General features: G+C 54.0%; 5 protein-coding genes across 5 annotated transcripts in view; 4 read left to right on the forward strand and 1 right to left on the reverse strand.

The window, feature by feature from the left end:
* Positions 1–735: 735 nt before the first annotated feature.
* VDAG_05466 (esterase) lies at positions 736–1,875 on the reverse strand (the record flags this gene model as incomplete). Its single annotated transcript, XM_009652361.1, has 1 exon — positions 736–1,875. One exon carries the CDS (start codon positions 1,873–1,875, stop codon positions 736–738), a length of 1,140 nt encoding a protein of 379 aa, XP_009650656.1.
* An 812-nt stretch (positions 1,876–2,687) lies between these two features.
* Positions 2,688–4,178, forward strand: VDAG_05467 (monooxygenase; the record flags this gene model as incomplete). Its single annotated transcript, XM_009652362.1, has 1 exon — positions 2,688–4,178. The coding sequence occupies one exon, from the start codon at positions 2,688–2,690 to the stop codon at positions 4,176–4,178; it is 1,491 nt and encodes a 496-aa protein (XP_009650657.1).
* A 1,237-nt stretch (positions 4,179–5,415) lies between these two features.
* On the forward strand, positions 5,416–6,465 carry VDAG_05468 (estradiol 17-beta-dehydrogenase; the record flags this gene model as incomplete). The annotated part of the gene is made up of 1 exon (XM_009652363.1): positions 5,416–6,465. One exon carries the CDS (start codon positions 5,416–5,418, stop codon positions 6,463–6,465), a length of 1,050 nt encoding a protein of 349 aa, XP_009650658.1.
* Positions 6,466–9,789: 3,324 nt separating this feature from the next.
* On the forward strand, positions 9,790–13,387 carry VDAG_05469 (protein kinase domain-containing protein; the record flags this gene model as incomplete). The annotated part of the gene is made up of 5 exons (XM_009652364.1): positions 9,790–10,799; positions 10,851–11,380; positions 12,364–12,540; positions 12,602–12,933; positions 13,310–13,387. 5 exons carry the CDS (start codon positions 9,790–9,792, stop codon positions 13,385–13,387), a joined length of 2,127 nt encoding a protein of 708 aa, XP_009650659.1.
* Positions 13,388–13,909: 522 nt separating this feature from the next.
* Positions 13,910–15,035, forward strand: part of VDAG_05470 (serine/threonine-protein phosphatase 2A activator 1) — a gene marked incomplete at its 3' end in the record, with an annotated part of 1,446 nt that continues 320 nt past the window's right edge. Inside the window, exon 1 of the mRNA XM_009652365.1 lies at positions 13,910–14,960. Coding sequence (XP_009650660.1) covers positions 14,025–14,960 — 936 coding nt within the window. The 5' untranslated portion in view covers positions 13,910–14,024. The remainder of the gene's footprint in view (positions 14,961–15,035) is intronic.

Consider the following 15,035-nt stretch of genomic DNA (forward strand, 5'->3'; position numbering starts at 1 on the left):
GTGACAAAACTGAGTCACCCTCGGCTCTGAAAGCTGGACATACACGTATTGAGACTGTGCTCCGTGGCGTAATGGATGATAAATCAGATATCCTCTGTTCCTCACCCCTCACCGGATTGCTTCCTGTCAAGCGGATCAACGTTCACCGACCCTTCAGCCTTATCAGTAATTATCGCGGAAGCTCCAATGGCGGTTTGAGCGGCAGAACAGCCTAACAGCATCCCGATATTTCCCTACTCCTGACGCCGTGTCCGACATGTTCATCCCGATAGCCCCCGGACGGGGTACCCCTCCTGGCAGTCAACACCCTCAGCTTCAGCCGTTCCTCACCTGAAAGGGGTTCGCGGTAGTCCGGTTGGAACAAATTAAGAAATGCAATCTGGCCAAAACTAGATCATGAGCTGTGAAACACCCACCCAGTTAATATACTATTGTCAAGGAGTCTTGTGTAACGAGTGAAGGGATCAACTGTCGGTCTCTTAGGGGTCGCTATGTAGATAGATTAATCGATGCCCTTCTCTAAACTCTGGTCCGTTGACCTTCCTAATAACTATTCCCTAACTGTGCTTGGTTCTCTCTCCTTAAGTTCTACGGTCAAACAAAAGGCGACCTCCTATCGGTCTCATACCTCCCTCAGGTCCTGACACCAACGTGAGCTGGTTGGCAAAGTGCCCCATTCTTCACCACAATCACCCTATAACTAGTATTCCCACTGACGACCACGCCCTCTTATCTTTACTGACTCTCCAGAGACCGATTGAGTCTCACAAACTCGCCAGCCTTGCGCGAGCCTTTTACTGCCTCCTCCTCAAAGCCTAGAATCTTCCCGAGCAGAATGATGTCGTGTGGGCAGTGCTCGTCGACAACCCACTCAACAGTTGTCCCCATCTTCCGAAGCTTCTCGACTAGTTGGAGGTTTTCATGGAACAAAACTTCTCTGCCTCCTGTGTGTACCCAAACAGGCGCCTCGATCTTGAAGGGCTTGTGCTGTGGCGAGATGTAAGGGTCCATCAGACCGGCTTGTCCATTTCCAACCAACGCGTGCGCACCCCAGAGTGGGAAGGAAACGTCCAGGTAGTCAGACCCATAGTTCGGAGACTGTGTGATCTTTGTAGTGTCCAGAACGACGGAAAGATCACTCCACGGAGACCACAGCGTCACAGCCCCAGGCCATGGTAGGCCGAGTTCCGGACCAAATTCGCCAATGTATCGGAGGAGTGCAAGGGCAAGATTAGCGCCAGCAGAGTCGCCGCTCAGCACGATCTGTGACGAGGGGATCTGGAGATGGCGGAGCAGATAGAGGTACGATGTGAGTGCGTCTTGCAGCGCTGCTGGAAAGCGGCCCCCAGCATCGCTAGCTAGTCGGTACTGCGGCATGAAGACGTGCGAGCAGCCCATGTGCGACAGAAGTGTCTGTGCCGCGAAGCCCGAATCTTGGTCTCGTCCTTCGCCCACAACGTAGGCTCCGCCGTGGAGATGCAGCACCACGAGCAAGTCGCTTCCCCATTTCTGATTCTGTGCCGACAGATTCTTCGGCGCGTGTGGCGTCCAGATAGCCCCGACCTGGCCCGGATGAATGAGAGGATCGTTCAGCGGTCCCCTATATAGATCCTGATGGCCAGGAGGCATCACCACGAACCGGTCTCCTTCGCTTCCGGGTTTTAGGCTCAGTCCCGCTGGTCTCTGCAAGGCTGACATTTGCCGGATCAAGGCCTTGAACATGCTGATGGAAAATGCCTGGCGGAAAGTCCATGTTTCGTCTGGTCGGCTCCCAGGAACGAGACCTCGCACAATTGCCAGTGCGAGAGAGAAGCTGAGGTCGAAGGGAGCCACGAAAAGAAGATGGCGCGCTTTCTGAAGCGTACTTGGTGCCATGGCGTTTACAGCAAATCCGACTGGAAAATACGTGTAATTGATTGACAGAGTTGATTGAAGGGGATATCAAACGCCTGCAGGATGCGGGGGTACGGGGAAAAGTGGCATATAAAGAACGCGCAGGAGCTTCAACCTTTCTGCAGCTAGAACTTGAACAAGGAGAAAACCCCCAAAATTCCAAGACTTATGTGATAGTTCCCCTGCCGCCATCGTACTACAATGCTAGGGGCCTGGGGGTCACGACTCAAACCATCTAATCACATAGCTTGTTTCCTGGTAGCCGAGGTTCCTTGGGAGGCATGGAAGGAGTCAGTTTTGGATGTAGTGATCGTGTGTGTGCACAGATTCCAAGCCCCGTCGGCACATCACTAATCAACCCACCCAGGACCGTGGTCACGCGAGTCAATTAACAATCCTTTGCCTTTCGTTAGTTACCATTCAACTGGCAACTAAATTAACTAGACGCGGGGATGCGGAGGCGGGGATGCGGGGGGTGGAGTTTCGGGATAATTGTGAGGGCCCTGATAGTAACTGCCCGGGGCATACCGGAGACACGGCTGGGCCGACTCGACAGACTATCCGTCCACATCGTTCGATTCGACACGATACACGCTTTCAAAGGATGCTTTCTTGAGGACTGGGGAGTTCGAGGTCCGATGCGATCCGATGCCGCCAGGAGCAGCATAAATGTGCAGCTCCCCTTACATCAAGGAATTGTCTTGTCACAGTCATATCTGAATACGACGATTCTCGCAAATCATTATCTCTACAACGCATGCAAGTCAACTTTGTTACAACTCCCACAAGCAACCATGACAATCGATAAATCGGATACCCATGCAGGGTCTAACTCCCCGACTGAAGTAGACCTTGACATCGCAGTCATTGGAGCTGGCGTCTCCGGCATCAACACGGCGTACTACATTCAGACCAAAGCACCCAAGGGGCTTTCGTACACCGTTTTTGAGGCCAGAGATGCCATCGGTGGAACCTGGGATCTTTGGAGATTCCCTGGGATCCGAACCGACTCGGACGCCTACAGCTATGGCTTCTCCTGGAACCCGTGGGGAAGCGAGGCCCTTCTGGCTCCACGTTCCGACATTATCTCCTACCTGAACAGCTCGGTCGAGAAACATGGTATCGACAAGCATATCAAATTTCAGCATAGAGTCCTGTCTATCGACTGGTCGTCCAAGCGCTCGGCTTGGAACATGACTATGCAGGTCGACAATGAGGTCAAGACCATTCGGGCCCGATTCATAGTCTTCGGAACCGGATACTACGACTACCATGAGCCCATGCATGCCCCTATTCCGGGGCTGGAGAACTTTGCTGGCACTGTCATCCAGCCCCAGTGGTGGCCTGAAGACCTGGACTATACCAACAAGAACATGGTTGTCATTGGAAGTGGAGCGACTGCCATCACCATCGTACCCAATGTTGCCGAAGAGGTGAAGCATGTCACGATGCTGCAGCGGAGTCCAAGCTACATCTGGGCCATCCCCAAGCCCGACCTCCTGACCAGAGTCGTCAAGTTGGTGCTCCCGGAATTTTACGCTCGGCGATTCCTCCGCCTCAGGTACATGATGTACCTCTACACGGCCTACTATTATGCCGGTTACTTCCCCAAGAAAACTAGGAAGACGCTCATAGACGGTGCAGCCAAGAAGCTTCCATCGAATGTTTCCGTCGATCCGCACTTCACCCCCAGCTACAATCCCTTCCAGCAGCGGGTCTGTATGACCCCCGATGGCGACTTTTTCGCCGCCATCCGTTCCGGCAAGGCCAGTGTTGTCACCGACACCATCAAAGCCGTGACCGCGGATGAGATCCTGTTGACTTCGGGAGAGACTCTGCGACCTGACATCATTGTGGCCGCCACGGGGCTGAAGCTGCAGTTCGCGGGTGGCATCAAGGTATCGGTGGACGGCCAGACCATTGATCCCGCTAGCAAGTTCTCTTGGCAAAACTGCATGATCCAGGACGTGCCCAACATGATGTTTATCTTCGGGTATGCGAATGCTGCCTGGACACTGGGGGCCGAGGTCACCGCTACGCTGCTTGTGCGGTTGTTGCGCCTGATGAAGGAAAAGGGAATTGCGGAAGCTATTCCACGGGTACAGCATCCTGAGAACATGAAGCAGGAGTCGTTGTTCAACCTGACATCGACGTATGTGAAGGATGCTGATAGTGTGTTCCCGAAGGGAGGTCAAGGCCCGTTCAACCGAAGGCGGAATTACCCTGTGGATATCTGGGGAGCCCGATGGAGTGACATCTCCAAGGGATTGGAGCTTCGACGATGAGTCGCGGTCGAAACCAGGGCTCTTTCAAATCCCGACCCCCCCATTCCCGCGCAGACAACAACACCGTCATAGAGATAGGATATCACCCCATTTTGTCCAATGCAACCCTGTTTGATTGAAACTACATATAGAAACTCTCGAACTGCGCTTGTGCATCTTGTAAACCTGTCGTAGATTTATTCGTAGCTGCTTTAACCTACACTGTATTATTGGTAACCTTACGCAGTCAGGAGTGCGTAGTGTAGTTTGGCCTTGGCGAGGTGTAACCCATATAGCCGATTGGGTAATATTGGGAGAGCATAAAGAGGCTATATTGATTGATTAAATGGTGTGTCCTCTGGCCTGTTTGGCCTCTTGTTGTGTTGTTGCGATGCCCGTTTTCGTTGACTGCTGTTCTTCTGTTGGCCTGCCCCGCTGAGGCATTTCCTTAACTTAAAGCCTGTTGAGAGGGCTTCACTGCTTATGTGAACCCCAATTCAGTACTTTGGATATGCCTGCGAGCTCTGAATACCTAGGTAGGGTAGGTGATATAAGACTTATGATGTGATTAATGCTATCTCTCTGAATTCACTACCTAGGTACGTGAGTCAGATATACCCATCTGATTCATCGATCATGTAAGTTGTGATTCGCGTGCTCCTGAGAGCTGTGAAACCCGGCCCCGGTGATCACCGCCTCAGGCGATTCCCTAATATTGGTTCAACAAAGCCCCTGCACTGCACTCCTTAATCATCAACCCGGGAAATTGGCTCTGATAAGAACTAGTGCAGGTAGGATTTGCGGGGAGACTTTGCGGGGTTGACGTTAACGCTAACGCCGCCTTTCCCTCTCTAACCCCATGCAGTATTTGGGGTAGCACTCGATAGTTGGACAGCCGCAGCTGCATCTCTGCATCCGCGCCCGACAGCACGGACAAGGACGCTCGAATCACACCGACGGCCCGGGTCAGCGCCAACTAAAGACAAAGCCGAGGCATGAAAGGTAATCAATCCCTCCAGCTTAGCTGCCCCAGATGGCAGAGGAAGCAAGAACCCTTACTTACACTGCAATACGAAGCAGACATCGTGGCCAGATAAGTACATATACCTTAGGTACCTTATTGAGCTGTTGCTATCTTCAACTACCTCATCAAATCAAATCCATTTCCATAAACTATCGATTAAACCGACTGACCTGGTATTGGTCTCATTGTCGATCCGGATACCTCTCTCGAAATCCCAATTTACGCTTGACCAAAATGAGCAGCTTGGCTGTCCCTGTCTTCACCGTGGCCGGAAGTGCCATCAGTGCGACTCTTCATCCCGTACTGCCCGGATCTCTTCTCGCCTTTCTGGCATACGGCCCCCCACATCTCGTCGAGCGCCTTCTCCGTTTTGATGTGATGGGACACTCCCTCCGCGGGAATGGCACCACCACCGTGCTGCGAGTCCTTCTCGGGTTGGGACTCGTCAAGACTCTCAACAGCATGATGAGCACGTGGGCAACGACCAACTGGCGTGTTACCCCGATGCGCGGTTGGCAATGGAACAGAGAAATTGCCGTTGTCACCGGCGGCTGCAGCGGTATCGGAAAATCCATCGTTCTTGGCCTAGTCAAGAAAGGTGTGATCGTCGCCATCCTCGACGTCATGCCGCTCCCCCCCGACCTGGAGCAGGAACGCAACATCAACTACTGGAAGTGCGATATCACATCTGCGGCCGCCGTGGCCGAGACTGCCACCGCCATCCGGAAGACTCTCGGCCATCCGTCCATTCTCGTCAATAACGCCGGAATTGCGAAACCCCACTCGATTGTCCAAACGCCCGACGACTACCTCCAAAAGATCATAGCCGTAAACCTCATGTCGCTTTGGATAACCACCAAGGAGTTCTTACCGAACATGATCATCAAGAACAAGGGCCACATCGTTACAGTTGCGAGCATGGCCTCATTCACAGGAATGTCTCTCATGGCAGACTACACAGCGACAAAGGCCGGTGCTCTAGCGTTCTATGAGTCCTTGGCCACCGAAGTCAAGAGCGTATACAAGTCCCCCGGCGTTCTCGCATCCATAGTGCACCCTGCCTATGTGAGCACCAACATGACCGCCCAAAGTGCTGCTTCATTAGAAAAACAGTCGGGGGGATTGATGAAGCCGGAGGACATTTCTAACCCGGTTGTCAAGCAAATATTCAGTCGGCGGGGAGGTCAGATCATTATCCCGGGCAGGCTGTCGTTTCTGAGTGCGGTGAGAGGGTGGCCCAGCTGGTTGCAAGAGCTCATCAAGGAGAGTCTGCCAAAACCATAGTGAACTGCCTCCCTCTGTGGGGGTTGGATAAGCAATGCAATGTATGCAGCAGCGGTTTTTGGCGATAATCATCACGTAGGCTGATTGGGTATCCATTGGTGGAATGCTGGTTGTCGGGACTTGACTGCACCAGCGCTATCAACACAATTCCTGCAATTTAAAGTCACAGTACTACATATTCCACCTCTCTCCGCTACAGGTAGCATGAAACTGCTTTTAAACAGGGTTTTCCACATGAGCCACGGCATCAAGGAATATTCCGGATATGACTCCCTCGCTAAGATGCCTCGCGCGACGAAGCCGGCTGTTTCGACTACAGCACATCGTGTGAACACCGTTGTCAAGCCATGCATCGGATCGATTCGGAGAGGGATGTACAGCAACCACCAACCACGAAAGGGATAAAGAACCATGTTCGCTCCCTCACAGCCTGCCAGAAGTGCAAAGAGGTTGACGCTGCAAAGACCAATGCAAAGGCTGCGGCAAGGGGTAAGGATGTCTCGTAGGGATGGAGGCCAAAAACGGCGGCTGTTTCATGTCCAGGAACGTCTGTGAGGGTGTCACCCACCATGCCCAGGGAAAGATATAAAAAAAGGAAAGGAATCGATAGAGGGATGGTTGCCGTCTAAGCGCCGATATGTGAATAGAATTGTCTTGAAATGCCACACTAGGAACTCAGCACTCGCCAAGAAGCGGCATTCGCTATTAAATATATTTATTCACTGAGATGCCGACCAATCCCAAGTATCGTCGACGATCCGGCAACTTCGCAGACCAATCTTCAGAGATTCAGGTGGGAGGAGAAACAGTGGCTGAGCCAATACAGGGGCTATAAGTCGCTTGGAAATCCACTGCTGGTGCTTGATGATTGAGACCCTCCCTTTATCTTGAAGATGAAAGATGATATTGTGTGACACTGTATGCGACACGACATGGTTGACTGCCGCGGGCAGCGGTTCGAGTTCCAAATCTGATACTCTCCATGAGTTGATGTTGACTGGCTTCGATGGCGCTGGCTTGCTTCAGATGAGCGTCACCGGACCTTCCGGAGAAAAGATCCATCTCCCTGAAGCTCTTTTGGTCGCACTCAATGACTTTACGATCACGATGAACGGGCAGGCTGTTTCGGGTGCCCAATTCCCCATCCAGGTGCAGGAGACTACTGTGATCACCCAAAGCAAGCTTGTCGGCACTTGCTAACAGAGAAGGAGGGCCTAGCTCATAGAGGATAGGGAGGCTGGGCCAATGATTGATGTCTCAAACCAAATGTCATGCCGTCTGAATCTTGATGCACTCAACTGGAAGACGAAGAATGTCCTGAATAAACAGTCGTGGGCCTCTCAGTCTCGCATCCACAAGTAAATATTGGGTTCTCATCTCTGCCACTCGAATCTGCTTCGTTCTGGAGACTTGTTCAACTCATGACTGTTCGCTTAACATGTCGAAAAACTCGTCTTTTGGTAAGCTTGTAGACTTGAATGTAACGATACTCAACATCTCGGCTATCTCTTGATCTTTGGTGCTGACTGCAAAATCATCTTTGGGCTTATATTTGCATTGTGGATTTGGATGGCAATGAGGTCACTGTGACAAATAAGCGAGGTGTTGAGAGGGCTTCACTGCTTATGTGAACCCCAATTCAGTACTTTGGCTGTGCCTGCGAGCTCTGAATAGGTAGGGTAAGTGATATAAGGCTTGTGATGTGATTGGTGCTATCTCTCAGATTTACCACTACCTACGTGAGTCAGATATACCCATCTGATTCACCGATCACGTAAGCCATGATTCACGTGCTCCTGAGTGCTGTGAATCCACAGCTACGGTGATCACCATATCGGTGATCACCATCCTGATCACCGCCCTAGGGAATCCCCTAATATTGGTTCAACACGGGGCAAGCTGTTCGTGACAGGCCCCCAGGTCGCGGTGGGGTACTACAAAACGAGAAGGCAACCCGTGAGACCTTCTCCGACGGATGGTTCAGGACGGCTTGTCGGACCAGGGGGGGAGACACTCTCTGGGGACGCCTGGCGCGTGACACAACATACTGTACCCGAGCGGACGCACAAAGTACATGGCAGGGCTTGCGTCGGGGTAATAGCTTTTGCCTACGGCAACGTGCACAAGCCTCCGAGACTCTGCCAGATGATGGCTCGAGACCGCCGGAAGACATCGGAAGCGTCGCAGCCCGCGTCGCGGGGTCTAGGGTCTAAGTGGTGGCGGCGTAGCCTGTGGGCAGGACGGGCATGCGGTGGCACTGATCAACCCGCATCTCCACCGGACGTGATGTTGGGGAACGGATGCTCATCACATAAACCTGGGGTTGGGGAGTGCCGGTCATCTCCACAATCGCCATCAGTCATGACGCGCTAAAAGGTCACCACACTTGTTCAAGCTTAGCACTGACTTATGGTCATGGGATCGCTAATCAGATGTAGTTTATGTGTATGGCGAGTGGGCTCCGTGGAAGCAGAGAGATGCGTAATGCTGCATCTCGGGACAAAAGACATTCGCGGACCGACGGAGGGCCAAAATCGAACTGTCCTTGTCCTCCGTCTTTACGGAACTCGTGGCTTTTCTCTGATTACCTTGCAGTTTATCGAGGACCAACCAGAGTTTCATCTTCTTTGCTCCGACTTCATCTTTCCCCACCCTCTGCAAGAATGGAGTCTGAGATCCTCTCACAGGCCGCCATGGTCAACGAGACGCTAGGTGCAGACGTGAACAACTCACCAGGACCGAAGGCGCATCCGCAAATCGAGACAGCCGAAGAGGAGCCAAGACGAGGAGGCAAGAAACGATCCAAGCTGGCCTGTCGCAACTGCAGGCGCAGAAAGGTCAGATGCGACGTGCACCCTCATGGAGCACCCTGCACCAACTGCCGGCTTGACTCCGTTGAGTGCGCGCCTTGCGAGAAGAGAACGTGAGTCCGTATTCGAGCGGAGCTGTCCAGCAGAGCTCTCAAGCTAACCAGTCCGCGGTAGGAGAGGGTGCATAAAAAACAAAAGGCAGACTTCAAAGCAGACTGCCATCGTCCCAAGCCCAGAACAGGCTACCAGCTCCTCACCCGCGGACAGCTTAGGGGAATGTCATGAAGCCTCCCCGAACACTGAGAACGACGCGAGGCTTGCGTCTCTCGAGGAAGCCTGGTTCCACGAGCACCGGAGATCCTCGCTCAGCTTGCCAAGCGAAAACAATCCCGAGACAGGAGTCGACGGCGCGCAGGGACTGTCCCCCGCGGCATTCTTGAATGACAAGCATTCATCTCCGGGCAATTCTTGCCCCCAACAGCTGGAGATTCCGCCGTCTTATCTCACTTGCGACATGTCGCGCGTCTCGGCTGAGGATTATTCCTACCTCAAACAAAAGGGTTCTTTTTCTCTGCCTAAGCGGGACGTCCTTGAGGATCTACTCGAATGCTACTTCGACTACATTCACCCGACCATGCCGTTCATCGACGAGACGGAATTCTGGGAGATCTATCACGGCCGAGACGCCGACGGCCAGCCATCACCCCCCTCCCACAGAACTCGCATCAGCTGGCTCATCTTCCAAGCCATGCTCTTCGCAGCTACCACCTGCGCTTCTCCCGAGCTACTCCGGAGGGCTGGGTACACGTCACGAATGGTCGCACGTCGCGAAGCATTCTTCAAGGTTCGAACCCTGTATTCCTTGGATATCGAGCGGGACAACATGGTTTTGCTCCAGACGTTCCTTCTCATGTCATACTGGCGCGGCGACGCGGGCGAGGACAAGGATGCGTGGCACTGGTCCGGCTTGGCCTTGTCCAAGGCTGCTGGATTGGGCCTGCATCTGCAGACAAGCACACCGCTCACCCGGCGACAGGAAACGCTGCGCCGAAGATGCTGGTGGAGCTGCGTCTTACGAGACCGGCTGGTGGCGTTGTCAGAGCAGCGGCCCCCGAGAATTCAGCTTGACGAGTTCGACGTGCCCTTGTTGACGCTCGCGGACTACAACGTGGGGCTCCGGTCCCCTATCTGCAAGCTGTCTTCGGGAGAAGAGCTCGGGAAGAGGACAACCCTGTCCATGTTCTCTGTTCAGCTAATACGGCTTATGCTCTGCTCTGGCCGAAACCCTCCGTCTCCATCCATGGACTCCCAGAGCGCTTCTCCGGGTGCGGCGGAAACTTGGGGCCGAGTTTCTCAGCCCACCCGCGACGACAAACGCTTTACAGGCTTTGCCGACCTTGATTACTGGATGACGAACCTGCCCGAGGTTCTTCAGCACTCCCCCAGGTCACACGGTTCACACGGCGGCGACGCTGTCCTGCCCTGCATCCTGGTGCATCGCAGTGCGCTTCACATTTATTATCAGTGAGTCTTCGCAGCAGCCCTGTTGCCGGTGCACATGCTGACACCAACCAGCAAGCTAATCCTTTCTATCACCATGCCGCGGCTGCTTTGCCCCTCTGGAGAGGAATCGGTGCGACACCTGCAGCTCGCCCAGCATTCCTCTGCCGCCCTTGCCAAGCTCCACAACGAGCTCGTCGATCATGACTCCATCCATTGTCTTCACAGCGAATGCTTTGGGTCTTCCACATCATCGTCTGGGCTTGAGCCGCTTGAAGGCCAAGCCACCCAAATGACAAACCCTACCACATTCCCAGCGGTGGCCGGGACAAGATTCACCTACCCCCTAGTCACAGAGCAGATGACCTCGGGGCCGGCGCTGTCAGACCATGACTTCACTGACTCAATGGTTATCGACAAATGGCCTCAGAACTTCGAGTTGACCACCCGGAACACAGCCAGCAGCCCCAGTGTTGACTCCATACTCGACGCAGGGTCACTTTTTCCATGGCCTCTCGGAGATGACGAGACGTATAGCGGCATGCTTCCGGCCGATGTTCCAGATCTGGAAGCCGACAGATTCAGTTTCAGTACAGTGGACACAAGTGCGTCGAGTTTTCCGACCCTTGGTGGATTTGATAGCATTGATTTCTCCGGTGCCGGGAGAAAGAACAGAGGGCTTGTGCAAAGTTGCTGAGCCGAGCTTGCAATGCGAAAATGACCGTGTTTGACAATGCACTGAGGAGGACTGAGGTCTGAGAATAGCATGTCTTGTAATCACCGTCAAAAGACGTAAAAATAATAGGGCACAGATTACTTCCGTCCCCACAAGCGGTTCGAATTCGCTGACTCCGGGTTCTCTGAGAATCTCAACGTGCCAACACCACCGAGAGGTGAACCACAATGGCATCAAGAATTAACAACTCGCAATGGAGGCCTTCTACCTTGATACGAAGTGGCGCACACGGGGTCAGCTCTCTCTGCGGCTGGAGCTGAGCGGACTCCGAGGGGTGCCGGCTCTAGGGAACGGTCAGCATGGGGCAGTAGCAATGGGAGGTCACATGATGTTAGACTTTAATCCTAGAATATCGAAGTTCAGAAGGGGGCTCTAGATCTTTTGAAATATTACATGTGTTGAGAGGGCTTCACTGCTTATGTGAACCCCAATCCAGTGCTTCTGCTGTGCTTGCGAGCTCTGAATAGGTAGGGTATCTGATATAAGGCTTGTGATGGTTGATTCTTTTTTCTTCTGATTCTATCTCTGAATTACCACTACCTACGTGGATCAGATATACCCGTCTGCTTCACCGATCACGTAAGCCGTAGTTCACGTGCTCCTGAGAGCTGTGGATCCCAGATATCCCAGATATCACCATCCTAACCACAGGATTCCCTAATATTGGTTCAACAACATGACTGGAGAGGTTATAGAGGACGACGTTCCGGCCACCCCACCAAGAAGTAGCCACATAACTGTGTTAGGCTGGCGTTGTATGCCTAAGATGAGTTCAAAGTATCATCACTGCGTTTCTCTTTGTTCGTCTCATTGAAAGGACTCTCCACACGTCGCTGCTTGACACACCCCAAGTCCAAGGGCCGAACGGTACCCATACCTGCCTCGTCACTGCCGCTGCTAGTGGCAGCCTGAGCAGGTCGAAACGAAATTCCGTCTCTGTCCCTCTGAATCTGCATGTTGCGCGCGCCATTGCGGCGCAGCTCGTGCTCGCAGTTGCTTACTTGCACGGCAACGGCATCATCCATGGAGGTGAGCCCCAATCTTCATTGGAAGACATGTATGCGCCAGAAGCTGACGCAGGCCGACATAGATCTTCATCTCGGCAACATCCTTCTCACAGCGCCCAGAGGCTTTGAGCTCCTGTGCGACGAAGAGCTGCGCGAGGGATGGGGGGGGGACCGGAGGGCGAGCAAGTTGAAACCGACGACGACAAGCCATTTCTGGACGCCGTCGGCATTTCCCTCCTTTGCCACTCTACCAGCCTTCTTCGGGGAAAACAGCGAGGAGATTTCACTCTCGGATGCTGCAATTCTCCTTACCGAATTCGGCACATTCTTCTGCCCTTCCCAAGAGACGAGGTTTACCTTCCCTACAGCGCCTCACTGTCGTCCCCCAAGGATCAATTTGAGCCAGAACGACCCCGTTCGTTCCCTAGTGAGATCTGGGCCCTTGCCTGTTCAATATGGGGCGGTCATCGGCCAGAGATCCTTGTTCGAAACATACTTTTGCTCAATGATCGGACAACAGCTCAACCGGTCGAGGCGCTGGGACAATTGCCGCCCGAATGGTGGGCGCGGTGGTAAACACGCTCCAAATACTTCACAGAAGACGGCCAGCTCCTCAGAAACAGGCGCGTCGCTTCGCTGGATGCGGAATTTGATAGCGCCATACAGAACGGGCGCAAGGAGTTGGGGCAAGAAATGGTTCGCGTGGATGAGAAGGGGGCATTCATGACCAGATCCGGCCCATGCTCGAATACAGGCCGGAGAAACGGTGCACAGTGAATGAAGCTCTGCAGTCGGAGTGGATGACCAAGTGGGCGATGCCGGATTTCAAGAGGATGCGCAAGGAGCTGGCTGCGAAGAAGGGAGTGTAGTGACAGAAGACCATTTTGGTCTGAAGGGGAGTCCGGCAGATTGTGGGATGGCTTCACTGCTCTAGGGCCCCGTGGGTAGCCGCTTAAAAGTCAAAGGAGGTACCGGAGGGGGCTGGTCACCCTCGGGTCTAATATTATAGAAACAATTATATTAAGATGTATTTCCCTTATTCTATCTCTTATTCTCCTATACTTTGATTATTTATTTGTTTATTTCATAGACTAGTATAGTAAATCTAATGTACTAGAGACTAGAGACTACAAGTATATTAGAATAGCTGTTAACCTAAGCAATAGCTCCTAGCATTACGTAGTCTTTATAGTAATCCTATCTATAAGAAAAGAGAGCTGATACTGTCACACGGAGAAAAGGGGCTGGCTGTTGCTGCATTGAAAAGCGAAAGGCAACCGCGTTCGAGGGTCCTTTTGTGGGTGGCTCGCACTGCTGAGTCAGCCCCCACCTGACGTCGGTCCCTTCTCATCGCTGCCCGCATCTTGAACATGGAGCACAGCATCGCGACCTTCATCTCAACGCCACCGATATAGCACCTGTCTTACCAACACCAAGTGTACATCTACCAGACATCTCAAAACGAAACAAGTTTTGAGAGACGAGAACGAGAGTGCACATCACACCATGGATCCCCCGCCGCCACCCGCAGGTGCCACATCCCCTCATCCCTGCCTCACAAAACTCGACCCCTCCACACCACACACCTTTCAGCCCCCCGTCAAGCGCATCAACGAGGGCCCCGATGTCTCTACGTTTCTCGAGTCAAAGGCTCACCGCGATATCACGACCTTCGTCCTCCAGCTGAACCGCTCTCTCTGCCCCGAGCTCATACCCGCCACTTCGTCCACAAAGGAATCCATCAAGACGTATCCCTCAACCTCCGTCCCCCCCGCCGCCGACCTGCCGCCCCAGATCCTTGCTCTGCAGTCACTTCTCCGCTCGTCAGAGGCCCTCATCACCGAAGCGCCCCCGGATCCGGGCCCTCGCCGGTTCGGCAACGCTAGCTTCCGCACCTGGTCCAAGCTACTCGAATCTCACGCGCCAACCCTCCTCACCAATCTCCTGCCCCCCGAGATTCTCAACTTTGGCGGCTCCTCCCCGCTGCCAGAGCTCCAGGCCTACTTTCTCGGTTCCTTCGGCAGCCCGCAGCGTCTGGACTACGGTACCGGCCATGAGCTGTCCTTCCTAGCCTTCCTCGGCGGCCTCTACAAGCTCAACTTCTTCCCCTCCTCCCCGTCCTCGTCACCCGGCGACACGGAGCGCCTCATCGCACTCGCCGTCCTGGGCCCCTACCTGTCCCTCGTCCGCACCCTCATCAAGACGTACACTCTCGAGCCCGCCGGCTCCCACGGCGTCTGGGGCCTCGACGACCACGCCTTCCTCCCCTACATCCTCGGCTCCGCCCAGCTGAGCCGCGCCGTGCCGGCCTCGTCGCCGATGCCCCAAGAGGGCTCCGTCCGCGGCGCCCCGCGCCCCGCCGACGTCGCCCGCCCCGACGCCGTCGATGCCGACCGCCGCGCCGCCAACCTCTACTTCGCCGCCGTCGGCTTCATCAACGACGTCAAGACGGGGCCCTTTTGGGAGCACTCGCCCCTCCTCTTCGACATCAGCGGCATCCGCGACGGCTGGGCCAAG

This window comes from Verticillium dahliae, genomic scaffold (genome assembly GCF_000150675.1).
Source record: "Verticillium dahliae VdLs.17 supercont1.10 genomic scaffold, whole genome shotgun sequence".
Classification (NCBI taxonomy): domain Eukaryota; kingdom Fungi; phylum Ascomycota; class Sordariomycetes; order Glomerellales; family Plectosphaerellaceae; genus Verticillium; species Verticillium dahliae.